This window comes from Elephas maximus, chromosome 11 (assembly GCF_024166365.1).
Source record: "Elephas maximus indicus isolate mEleMax1 chromosome 11, mEleMax1 primary haplotype, whole genome shotgun sequence".
Lineage (NCBI taxonomy): Eukaryota > Metazoa > Chordata > Mammalia > Proboscidea > Elephantidae > Elephas > Elephas maximus.
The window spans coordinates 94,680,571-94,693,777 of NC_064829.1; the positions used below are offsets into that span (position 1 = coordinate 94,680,571).

General features: G+C 42.7%; 1 protein-coding gene across 2 annotated transcripts; it reads left to right on the forward strand.

Annotated features, from left to right (window-relative positions):
* The first annotated feature begins 8,118 nt into the window (after positions 1–8,118).
* On the forward strand, positions 8,119–12,476 carry LOC126085962 (vomeronasal type-1 receptor 4-like). Of its 2 annotated transcripts, none has more exons than XM_049901870.1 (2): positions 8,119–8,748; positions 11,495–12,476. In XM_049901870.1, the coding sequence occupies exons 1-2, from the start codon at positions 8,605–8,607 to the stop codon at positions 12,473–12,475; spliced, it is 1,125 nt and encodes a 374-aa protein (XP_049757827.1). In that variant the 5' UTR covers positions 8,119–8,604; the 3' UTR covers position 12,476. The 2 variants fall into 2 exon arrangements, with proteins under 2 accessions (XP_049757827.1, XP_049757828.1); XM_049901871.1 differs by having other exon boundaries at positions 8,119–8,682.
* The last annotated feature ends 731 nt before the right edge of the window (positions 12,477–13,207 follow it).

The following is a 13,207-nucleotide window of genomic DNA, read 5'->3' on the forward strand; positions in this document are numbered from 1 at the left end:
TTACCAGCATAGTTCCCCGCAGACTTAAGCAATACCTCACCCAGGTGGAGGCTTGACAGGCACTGGAAGAAATCATCACCAGATACTTGACACATGGGCTACTCAGACCATGTCAGTCACAGTTCATCACCCTCGCCCTGCCAGTGAAGAAGAAAATGGAGAATACTGGTTCGTTCAAGATCTGCATGCTGTCAACCAGGTAACAGCCACGGTCCACCAGGTAACAGCCACGGTCCACCCTATGGTTCCCAACCCATATACCCTGCTGTCAACCGTGTTGCCCACTTTTTCCAGGTTCATTGTGCTAGACCTTAAGGATGCCTTCTGTTACATCTGAATGGAGGAGAAATTCAGGAAATCTTCGCCTTCGAGTTGGAGGACCCAAGAACAGGACAGAAAAAGCAGCTATACTGGCAAGTCCTCTCATAACGGCTTTAAAAACAGTTCTACTTTTTTCGTATCAGCTTTGGCCCAAGAACTGAGACAACTGACCCTGACCAATGGTGTCCTTCTCAAATATGTGTATGACCTGCTTATCATTAATCTCAATATGACTCAGTCCAGAACACCATAGGAGTTTTGAACTTCCTGGGAAAGGCAGGGCATCAGGTCTCAAAAGAAAAGCTCAGGTCAACAAAAAGGAATTGATTTATCTGGGTTTTGAAATCAGATGGGGAGAGTGAGAACTCCTCCCCACATGAAAAGAGGCCATCTGTAGGTTTTTTGGAGATGGCCGTTTTTTGCCACATCTGGATCCCAAATTCGGACTTATTGCCAAGCCTTTATACCAAGCCTTAGGGGGAAAAGACACAGATCCCTTAGAATGGACTGGGACAGTTCAACAGGCTTTAGATACCATTAAAACAGAATTGATAGAGGCCTCAGCCTTGGGACACCCTAATATGAATAACCGTTTTGTCCTGTTTGTTCATGAGTCTGCCAGAGTGGTGGCCTGAGTACTTACACAGACTTGAAGTAGCTGGTGGCATACTTCTCCAAGCAGTTAGACCCAGTCATCGGAGGATGCCCAGCATGCCTTTGGCAATAGTGGCAGCAGTATTAATCATCAAAGAAGCTGAGAAACTCACCCTTGGCCAACCTCTCTGGGTGACAGTGCCCCACTTGGTTCTGACCATCTTAGAGCAGAAAGGGTCACATTGAATCTCCCCAGGATGAATGGCTCAGTACCAAGCGGTACTGTTAGATGACCCAGTCACTACCCTACGAGAAACGGCTAGTTAAAAACTGGCAACCCTACTGCCCACCTCGCCAAAGCAATAAAAGGAACATGATTGCCTAAAAACCATTGACCTGGTGTATGCCAGTCAGCCTGACCTCACTGACCAGCTGCTCCAAAACCCAGACCTTGAACTATTCACTGATGGAAGCAGTTGTATGGAACAAGGAGAAAGAAAAGCTGGATATGCAGTGGTCACTTTGGAGGAGGTTCTAGAGGCTAATGCACTTCCCCCAGTACCTCTGCCCAGAAGGCCAAGCTCATTGCCATGCTACAGGCCTCTAAAATCACCAAAGGTAAGTGAGCAACTATTTATAGGGATTCCAAGTACGTTTAGGGGGTATTGCATGCACACAGGGCAATCTGGAAGGAAAGGGGGTTTCTAACAGCAGGAGATAAAGACATTAAATATTCTCAAGAGAGCTTACAACTTTTACAAGCTGTTCTCCTACCCACCCAAGTAGCAGTAGTACACTGCAGAGGGCATCAGAAAGAGGACACCATGGTGGCCAAGGGTAATTACAAAGCAGATCCAGCAGCAAAAACAAAAAGCTGCAATTCAATGGAAACATATCGCAGTAGTCCCACTAATTCCCCATTTAGAGTTACTGCCACCTGACCTCCACCCAGACTATTCCCAACGAGATAAAGACATTGCCAAGACCTAGGGGGCCACTCTAAACAAGGATGGATGGCTGTATACCCCCCATGGAAATATTTTCATTCCATCAAAACTCATGCACCCTATCCTACAGAGAGCCCACCAATCCACCCATTATGGATATGATGGACTGTACAATTGGGTTAAAAAGCCAAAAAACAAAACCCGTTGCTGTTGAGTCAATTCCAACTCATAGTGACCCTATAGGACAGAGTAGAACTGCCCCATAAAGTTTCCAAGGGGCAGTTGGTGGATTCGAACTGCAGACCTTTCGATTAGCAGCCAATCTCTCAACCACTATGTAATCAGGGCTCCGTGACTGGGTTAAGAGACATTTAATTGGACCAAAGGTCCATACGACTATTTTGGCAGTTTTAAAGAGCTGCTTCACCTGCATGAAAAACAATCCCCAAAACACTGCTGAAGCGCCCCCAAGGGTCCAGCTAACTGGGGCAATGCCTGGAGAGGACTGGCAGGTACATTTCACTGAGCTGCCTCAAGCTCCTGGCAATTACAAATACCTATTAGTCTTTATTGACACCTTCACTAACTGGGTTGAAGCTTCTCCTTGCAGTACTGAAAAAGCCACTGAGGTTGTAAAACACCTCCTGAATGAAATCATCCCTCAATTCAGGCTTCCCATCTCCATTGGTAGTCACAACGGGCCCCATTTTGTGGCCTTGGTGGTACAATTGGTGGCAATCGCCCTAGACATTAATTGGAATTTACATACAGCCTGGAGACCCCAGTCCAGCAGTAAAGTGGAGCAGACTAACCAGACTCTAAAGAGACATCTAGCAAAGCTGTGCCAAGAGACCAAGTTGGTATGAACAAAGGCACTGCCTATGGCCCTCTTGAGCGTTCGGTTTGCCCCTAGAAGCAAACAAAAACTTTGTTCTTTATTGAGAATCACAATATGACCAACGTAGCTTGCCTTAATGATGACCAAACTCCCTCCCTCCACAAGGTTGGAGTTGTTCAAGTTACTAAATATTTGCAGTCTCTTTAGGTGGCTCGGTCTTCTCTCCACAGACACGTTCACCTGAGGAGCCAGCCTGAGACAGACGTGCCCCTCCCTCCATTCCAGCCTGGTGGCTGGGCCCTTCTCAAGGTGTGGAAAGCCAACCCCCTTCAGTAGAAGTGGACCAGCCCCTTTGAAGTCCTCTTGGTTACCCCAGTGGCTGTCAAACTCAAGGGACTCAAAGCTTGGATCCACCATACTCAAGTAAAGAAAACCACCCCGCCAGATACGGGGAGACAAACTCTCCAGAACTGGACTTGTGAGCCAGGCAAGGACCTTAAGTACTTGTTTTCCCAACGCCCTCCTGCATGGGTGAGATCCTCCAAAGACTCTTAACACTGCTAATAACCTTGCTGTTAGTATTCTGTTTCCTACACTTGGATAATCTACTTGAACATGTTAGATTGCTGTAGACCTTTGGGTGAGCAGAATCAACCATGATCAGAGTGATGTGGTTATTCCTAGGAGCCGCCCTCGGTGTAAATGCTGGATGGGATTTCAATGTTCTTTATAGTTTGCACCAGGCAGTTGTAAACTATACTGCTGTTGTTGTTGTAAGGTGCCGTCGAGTCAGTTCTGACTCATAGTGACCCTATGCACAACAGAGCGAAACACTGCCCGGTCCTGAGCCATCCTCACAATCATTGTTATGCTTGAGCTCATTGTTGCAGCTGCTGTGTCAATCCACCTCGTTGAGGGTCTTCCTCTTTTCCACTGACCCTGTACTCTGCCAAGCATGATGTCCTTCTCCAGGGACTGATCCTTCCTGACAACATGTCCAAAGTGTGTAAGACACAATCTCTCCATCCTTGCCTCTAAGGAACATTCTAGCTGTACTTCCTCTAAGACAGATTTCTTCGTTCTTTTGGCAGTCCATGGTATATTCAATATTCTTCGCCAACACCACAATTCAAAGGCGTCAATTCTTCTTTGGTCTTCCTTATTCATTATCCAGCTTTCACATGCATATGATGCGAATGAAAATACTATGGCTTGGGTCAGGCGCACCTTAGTCTTCAAGGTGACATCTTTGTTCTTCAACACTTTAAAGAGGTCCTTTGCAGCAGATTTGCCCAATGCAATGCATCTTTTGATTTCTTGACTGCTGCTTCCATGGCTGTTGATTGTGAATCCAAGTAAAATGAAATCCTTGACAACTTCAATCTTTTCTCCGTTTATCATGATGTTGCTCATTGGTCCAGTTGTGAGGATTTTTGTTTTCTTTATGTTGAAGTGCAATCCATACTGAAGGCTGTAGTCTTTGATCTTCATTAGTAAATGCTTCAAGTCCTTTTCACTTTCAGCAAGCAAGGTTGTGTCATCTGCATAATGCAGGTTGTTCATAAGTCTTCCTCCAATCCTGATGCCCCGTTCTTCTTCATATAGTCCAGCTTCTCGTATTATTTGTTCAGCATACAGATTGAATAGGTATAGTGAAAGGATACAAGCCTGATGCACACCTTCCCTGACTTTAAACCAATCAGTATTCCCTTGTTCTGTCCGAACAACTGCCTCTTGATCTATGTAAAGGTTCCTCATGAGCACAATTAAATGTTCTGGAATTCCCATTCTTCGCAATGTTATCCATAGTTTGTTATGACCCACACAGTCAAATGCCTTTGCATAGTCAATAAAACACAGATAAACATCCTTCTGGTATTCTCTGCTTTCAGCCAGGATCCATCTGGCATCCCTGGTTCCATGTCCTCTTCTGAAACCAGCCTGAATTTCTGGCAGTTCCCTGTCAATATATTGCTGCAGCCATTTTTGAATGATCTTCAGCAAAATTTTGCTTGCGTGTGATATTAATGATATTGTCCTATAATTTCCACATTCGGTTGGATCACCTTTCTTGGGAGTAGGCATAAATATGGATCTCATCCAGTCAGTTGGCCAGGAAGCTGTCTTCCATATTTCTTGGCGTAGATGAGTGAGCACCTCCCGTGCTGCATCCATTTGTTGAAACATCTCGATTGATAGTCCGTCAATTCCTGGAGTCTTGTTTTTTGCCAGTACCTTCACATCAGCTTGGACTTCTTCCTTCAGTACCATTGGTTCCTGATCATATGCCACCTCTTGAAATGGCTGAACATCCACTAATTCTTTTTGGTATAATGACTCTGTGTAGTCCTTCCATCTTCTTTTGATGCTTGCTGCTATACTGCTGGAAACCCTGGCAGTGTAGTGGTTAAGTGCTACAGCTGCTAACCAAAAGGTCGGCAGTTCAAATCCACCAGACGCTCCTTGGAAGCTCTGTGGGGGCAGTTCTACTCTGTCCTATAGGGTCTCTATGAGTCGGACTCGACTCGACGGCAACGGGTTTTTTTACGGGCTATACTGCTCGCTCTAACAATTGCTGGATTTGTTCATACTCCGCTTCGTATGTAGGGTGAGGATTACCCATAAACCCTTTACCTCTCCATTCAACTTACTGGCTAAAAGAAGAGAGGGCATGATTAACAAATAAAAACAAAGCCCTAGACAGAGTCCAGTACACCACTGTGGGGTCTATCTAGCAGCTTGGTGCATACAGTGGCATCCTGCCCATAATGCCTCAACAGTAGGTCCGTGGCCACAATGCAATACTACCTGGGCCTATGATAACTAAACCTGGACTAAATTCAGTACCAACATCTCTTTTAAATGGGACGGCACTAGCACAGTTATGTCAGAAAAACTAGGGCACAGTGTAACCAATCAAAGCATTATAAAAGCAGTCTTTCCAAATTCCCCCTACAGCCTACTCATTAAGACCCAAGGACTTTATTGGTTGTGTGGGCATTCAGCCTATAAGATATGGCTAGCTAATCATACAGGCACATGTACACTGGGCTAGATATGGGCAGAAAGCACACATTTACTCTCCCTAGAAGAGGTCCTGTATTCCACCAGAAGCATCCATAGGTTTAAAAGAGGAACTATAGATATCACTAAGAGTGCTTGGGAAAAGGCACAGAGGGTGCTACTCCCAATGCTTGGGGTTGGGAAAAATGATGATGACATTCATACTCTGTATCAGTTCATTAAGAATGTGTCTCTGTCACTGGAGACACTAGCCAACACCATCAAAACTTGACCCAGACTTTGCAGTCTGAAGGAGACCCCACTGAAACCATTCTACAGAATCAGGATGCCTAGATCTGATGTTAGCTTCTTACAGAGGAGTTTGTATATATAGCGATGCTAGCTGTTGCTCTTTAATCGGTGCATCCAGACAGATTGAACATGACCAAGAAAAGCTGAGTTCACTACTTAGACGACTACAATGAAATTGTGCTACCACTGAACAATTACTGATGCGTTTGGGTCTTGATTTTAGCGGGCTGACATCATGGCTTATCCAACCTAGGATGGTTAAAATCACTGGTTACCTTTATAGTGTTAATGATGATTATAGGTGTATGCTCCTGCTCTTGTGTACAATGTGTCCCCACCTGCATGTCTTGTGTACAATGTGTTCCCACCTGCATGTCCTGGTTAAAAAGGCCTATGACCTTTTTTTTTTTCCTATGACCTTTTAATGTTCAAGCCTATGACCAATATTTACCCCTTCTGGAGAAGATGCCCAACAATTCCAAGCCGGGCTATAGTTCAGAAGGGACACTGGTCCTGAATGACCAATGTTCAAAAAAAGAAAAGGAGGGACTAACACAGAGGTTCCCTAGGCTACAGAAAATTCCACTTCCTCAATCAGCTTGCTTGGCCTGTCCCATAACTTTGCATTAGAATCCTGGTTCCTTTGCTTGGCCTGACTCATAACTTTACGTTAAAATCCTGGAAGTGCATGAAGTTACATGTAAATCTCATTGTGCCTGTGTAGTATGATTAAGAATGTTGCCAGTGAACTTGTATGAACTTTCTGCTTGTAAACCCCTTAAAAGTAAACTTTCCCCTTGCTCTTGAGGAGCGGTCTTGGCAGCAGCAAGCCCTGACTGCTTCTTTTCCTTGAGCAATGAAATAAAGGTGCCTTTCTCCTCTTGGACCTCGGTCTCTCATTTATTGGTTGATACGAGTCACGCTGAGCAGAACCTGGGGTTTCCACCCAGTAACAATGTGACTGTATATTTCAGTGTGTGAGTGTATATGTATGTTAGGATGCATCTGTTGTAAGTCTAAGTGTGTAAATGTGTTTGTGTGTGTGTATGTCTGTAGCATGGGTTGTCAACCATTCTGCCTCCAATCCCTTACTTGAAAATTGGGAGGAGTGAATAGAGGACCTAGATCCAATTGTGGATTTGTTTGTAGAGAAAACCAACAACAAAGAATGAAATTGAACTCATAATTTATATTTCATAATTATAAAAGCAGCCATTGCTCATTACTGAATATTCTGAAAAAAAAAAAAAGATAACTGTGGGAACTATCTAGTACTTTTTAATAGAGAAAGCAGCATTGACTTAACTAATAGTGATAGAATCTGTTAAACATTTGACCCTTTGCATTAATTTGAGAGTGGCTCATTTATAATCTGCTCTCTATCTTCTATAGATATTGTTCTATTTTTACTTCCTCTCACTAATGGGGATAAATATGGTCAAAGAACATTTTTTCTAAAAGTTCTATATTACTTGGCAATGAAATGAGTCAGACAGTTGGAATTGCTTGTGAAAGAGTCCTTTTGTTTCTAATTTAAATTATAGTCATCTTTCTTTTACTTGTATTCTTTGAAAACCTATCTCATGTACTTGGTTCTATTCCATTTCTCCGCATACAATGTACACAAATGTGCACCTCAATCCTAGGGTAAAAACACCACAAATTTTAGCAAAGCCAAAAGAAAGGTTTTATCTGGCATATATTCAAAGAGGCAAAAGTAGGAAATAGACGAGTGTGCTTCCAGAGCTATGTCTGCCCCAGTCCAAGGAACATTACAGAATCATCAGTGTATATTAACATTGCAAATGGGCAAAACCATTGAAAGCTTCACCTTTTGATAGGTTGGCTAAAAATTGTTAAGTCACTGTGATTCTACATTTTGAATTGTCTTAATAATCTTTGGTACAGGTTTCAGTAACAACAGTCAGGAGGGTTCTCATTGGTCCAACAAATCTTTCTAGTCACTAAATGCTAATAGAAAAAGATAAGAGTGGAAAGTATGTGGATCTTTTGTGCTGTTGATGATTTATTTATGTGAAAGTTTCCCTAAAAGATGTTTTCCAAGATTGTCATAGCTATTGTCTTTATACCTTAGGGCTCAGTTGATGCATCCTTGTGAGACCTTGTGAGTCCAGCTCCAGCTGAGTCACTTTCTTCATCTTCAAGGACAGGGAATAATGACTCCAATACTACCTCTTAAATCACCTCAGTGTTTTGAAGATTGGGAGAGAACTTGATTTGGAGTAGAAAAACTGCTTAGGGGAGCAGAGCAGCCAGTGAGACGTACCTGCGTTGCTTCCAGTCCCTCCCGTGTCAGACCTCAGCATTTCCTGCTCCATCCATGTGAGACTGTCTGCCTCCAGGGATCCTGGAAAGAAAGAACGTCTCCAAATGCTCCGAGGGTTTCTCTGAAGATGTTAACTAGAAGCATGTTGTTGCTTTTGGTAATTAGCAACTGGGAAAAAGTTTTTGAGAAATGTTCTCAGCTCCCCAAGCCTGTACTGTCACTACCACTGGAGGTGAAATGATAATTGCAGTTCTCTGAGGAGGTGAGGTCACAGAATCACTAACCCATATCTCAGGGTCTGGATGCCTTCCTCCCTTACATGTGCTGGCCATCATGACCTTCACGCTGAACCCACCATCTTGATAGAGAAAAGGAGTTGGGTGAGTATTTTCTATTTGAGCCTGAGAAGAAGAGTCTATAAGGAAAAAGACATATCAGGAGTCTGGGTAAGTGATTATGTGGGAAAATGGGATCCTTATGCGTATGAACCTGGTCCAGTGGCGAAGCCACACAGGAAGGAAAAATAATTCCTGAGACGTGAGATGTCTCCTAGACCCTATGCCCATCTCTGATGGCTTCTATTGTAATTGAATGCAATCCTCGCTGACAGTGATTGTTGGCATACAATCCAAATGATAATGAAACCTGATTGTTAAGGAGTTTAAAGACCTGTCTGAAATCATTTTGCTGCTCATCCTGCTTCACCAGAATCAGATTACTGGAGATATGGGTATTATTCTTGGTGCTTGCATTAAGGTGTAGAATGAATCTACAGGATTCATCTAATCCTGTGTGGAAAAGGTATCCACATGGCAATTGCTTGAGTAGAAATATTTTCTTCTAACGCTGGGTATATGATGCAATTAATGAAGACGGTAGTTTTTTCTTACTGAAAACTTACAGGGCCTGTTAATGATTGTGAAATTTTTGAAGTTAGGGAAGCAGCATTTAAGGAAAAGTTAACATAATTAGGAGTTTCAGACAGGAGCCAACAGGCTCTTCTATATCTTGTAATATTTTCACTGGTTTAATAATATTCTCACATCAAAATTCTACTATTTCTATTTATAAAATGCACAAGATTTCATGCTTTACACATACCATTTTACATATATCTTATATTTTAATATAATTCACAAATCTTCCCTCATTACTAATAGTTTTACTTAACCCAGGTATTAAGAAAAGATGGAGTCCTGGTGGCACAGTAGTTAAGAGCTTGGCTGCTAATCAAAATGTCGGCAGTTGGAATTCACCAGCTGCTCCTTGGAAACCCCATGGGGCGGTTCTTCTGTGTCCTATACGGTCACAAAGAGTCGAAATCAATCCGATGACAATGGGTTTTTGTTTTGGTTATATGCTTAGGAATTAATAATAATTTAGTATCTACCACACATGATTAAATCCCATGTTAGTATTTCATGTCCCATAATTCAGGGCACGATATTGTTACTCAGCTCCAGTTCTGGGTTTGGTCCCAGTGTGGCTTTCACCAACAAAAACACCACCAGCATGCAGAACAAAGAGAGGATTTATTCCGAGCTTGTGCACAAGCTGAGGCAGAAAGGAATTCAGTCCTCAGATTCTGCCTGCCTTGAGTTGCACAGGTCAGATCTTTTATACCCTGAGGAAGGAGGAAGTTCTTTTGTTTTTCCTTTTTCTCATTCAAAAATTTATTCACATTGCTTTGTGACAGTGGTTGCAATCTCCACAATGTGACAGCACGCTCCCCCTTCCCACCCCCAGTCCCCTGTGTCCATTCATGCAGTTCCTGTTCCTTCCTGCCTTCTCGTCCTGCTTTTGGACAGGAGCTCCCCATTTGGTCTCGTAGGAGGAAGCTCTTAACAAATCATACAGCTACAGATCTTTACATTTTCTGACTTACTACCCAAGCACAATGCAGTCTTAATCTCATTAAAATGTTAGCATGTCTCTTTATCCTGTTCAGTCTACACCTAGGGGAGTGATTTTTACTATGTTAATGAGCCCTTTTCTGACCTTTGGGCTCAAGGTGCTGGTTCAAGGGTTAATATTCGACAGCTGGCCTCTCGTGGTTACTGTTCTGAAAGTTTGACAGGGAGTTGCTGTTTTGTTCTTAACAAGCTTTGTGTAAACTAGGCTCTTTCAGGACATACCAATGGTATCAATATGAAATTGTCCAATAATTCCTGTGATAGGTGTCAATGTATTTTGTTCCTGGCATAAAAGTAAATGAGCCACTCTGTTGCCATTCTAATTTCCAGCCATTCTTGTATTCATTAAATCCAATCTGATCATGGGGCAGGTTCCTGTAGTATTCTACTGCAATTAATGCAATCTGCATTTATTAAGATCTCTAAATGATTGTACAACTTGAGGAATGTAATCCATGTTGCTGAGTTGTTCATGTAGAAATTCTTGAGACGGTATATTTTTATGCATATTTTCACCACAATAAAAAAAGCTGTATCCAAAATTGATACTGGCTTATCAAATAAATCTTAACCATAAACGGAAACCTGTTACATAAAAATATCATACCACCCATCTAAAATAAAATGAGAAGGTGTAAAAACAAGACTAAATCTAGATCTGGATTATATGAAGAACACAGCTAGCTGGGACTCCCTGGGCCATGCAGATGCTGAAGCACTGACTACCAGCCTAAATGCTGGTGGTTCAAATCCACATAGAGATGCCTTGGAAGAGAGGTCTGATGATCTGCTCCTGAAAGGTCACAGCCTTGAAAACCCTGTGGAGCAATTCTACTCTGCACACATGGGGTTGCCATGAGTAGAAATTGACTCAATGGCAACTAGCAACAACAGACAACAGAGTAGTAAGTTAGTTAAATGCACTGTTGCCGGCCAGCCACTTCCAAGTCCCCTTCCTGCCCCTAACCAGTCTGTGAGTTTAGACAAATCTCTTAGCCACTTGGTGCTAAAGTTTGCCTCACTTTTATAACGAAAATAGTAGTAGTGCCTGCCTCATAAATTTGTGAAGGATAAAGAAGTTCCCATATGTAGGGCATTTGTAACAGCGATTTATACACTATAAATACTCTTCAAAGATTATACACACAACTCTTGGAAAACCCATTAATAAAAGAAAAGCATGAAATAAATATTTCTAAGTCCAAAGTAATGTTAAATGGAGAATGGTGGATTTTGGTTGACATGACTCATGTGGCCCATGTCTCATCTTCCCGTGCAGGACGCTCTGGCTCTGAAGACAAATATCAGTCATTGGGAAATGGCAGAATGGCGTCCAGAGGTTTTAGCAACAGGAATGATCTTCTTATCACAGACTTTATTGGGAGTCCTGGGGAATTTCTCTCTTCTTTACCATTATATCTTCCTCTACTTCAGAGGATGCAAGTTAAAGTCCACAGACTTGTTTCTCAAGCATCTGATTGTCGCCAACTTCTTGGTCATTCTCTCTAAAGGAATCCCCCAGATGATAACAGCTTTTGGATTGAAAAGTTTCCTTAATGATTTTGGATGCAAACTTGTTTTCTATGTTCACAGAATGGGCAGGGGTGTGTCCATTAGCAGCACCTGCCTCTTGAGCGTCTTCCAGGCCATCACCATCAGCTCCAGGAACTCTCAGTGGGCAAAGCTTAAAGGAAAAGCTCCCAAGTACACTGGCTTCTCTGTATTCCTTTGCTGGGTCCTCTACATACGAGTAAATATCATTTTTCCTATGTATATAACTAGCAACAAAAACATCACAAACAGAAAAGATTTTGGAGACTGTTCTTCTGTGTTTCATGACGAAACCACAAACTCACTCCATACAGCATTGTTATTATTCCCTGATGCCGTGTGTTTGGGACTCATGATCTGGGCCAGTGGCTCCATGGTTTTCATCCTGCACAAACATAAACAGCAAGTCCAACACATTCATAGGAACAACATCTCCCCAAAATCCTCCCCTGAGTCCAGAGCTACCCTAACCATCTTTGTCCTGGTGAGCACCTTTGTGTCATTTTACACCCTGTCCTCCATCTTTCAAAGTTTTTTGGCTCTTTTTCATAATCCAGGTTGGGTGCTGGTGAACATCTCTGCATTGATCTCTGGGTGTTTCCCCGCTGTCAGCCCCTTTCTTCTCATGATTCGTGACTCCAATGTATCCATGCTCTGCTTTGCTCAGATAAGGGAGACAAAATTCTCCACTCTTGTGAGGAAAATATAAATTGTATGTTTTTGCACAGTGTTAAGTTGTTTACTCACTCATCCCCCACAGAATTTTAAAGACAATATGAATAGTCGTATTTCAAGAGAGTCATGGGATACACGTTGTGGGACCAAGAACTTGGTTTCGCCCTTTGACTCTGGTTTCCGGAAATAACCCCAGCAATCAAGATGCCTTTGTTTTCCAAAATAGCCAGGCAAGTAGGGGCTGCACAGGCCCCACACCTGGGGAATTAACTTCAGGAAGGAATGGGGACCTAATGCAGTCATGCATAGTCATTGGTTAGATGGATCATAACTATGCATGAAAGCCCAGGTCATGTATATTCAATGATATCTCAATGACTAGGGGACCTGGGACCTTGGAGTGCTCTCCTTCTGTCCAAAATTGGTGAGAACATCCATACATGGGAGAAGGAGTGGCATGTCCCTGGGGACAATGTGGGCTTTTTGCCGGGACCTCTCTCAGACCTTTTCTGATGTGTCTCTCTTCATTTGTATCCTTTCTGGTTATAATAAATGGGTAAGTGTAAGTATAGGTGGAAACCCTGGTGGTGCAGTAGTCAAAAACTATGACTGCTAACCAAAAGGTTGGCAGTTCGAGTCTACTAGGTGCTCCTTGGAAACCCTATGGAGCAGGGTTTATTTAATTCTGTCCTGTAGGATTGCTATGAGTCAGAATGAACTCAATGGCAAAGGGTTTGGTTTTGGTTTGGTAAGTATAGCTAATAGT

Bases quoted from the DNA above. Each gene is read 5' to 3' on its own strand.
- LOC126085962 (XM_049901870.1), top strand. From the start codon at position 8,605: ATGCCTTCCTCCCTTACATGTGCTGGCCATCATGACCTTCACGCTGAA. The intron at 8,749-11,494 runs GTAAGTGATTAT...CTTCCCGTGCAG, and splicing joins AAGACATATCAGGAGTCTGG to GACGCTCTGGCTCTGAAGAC.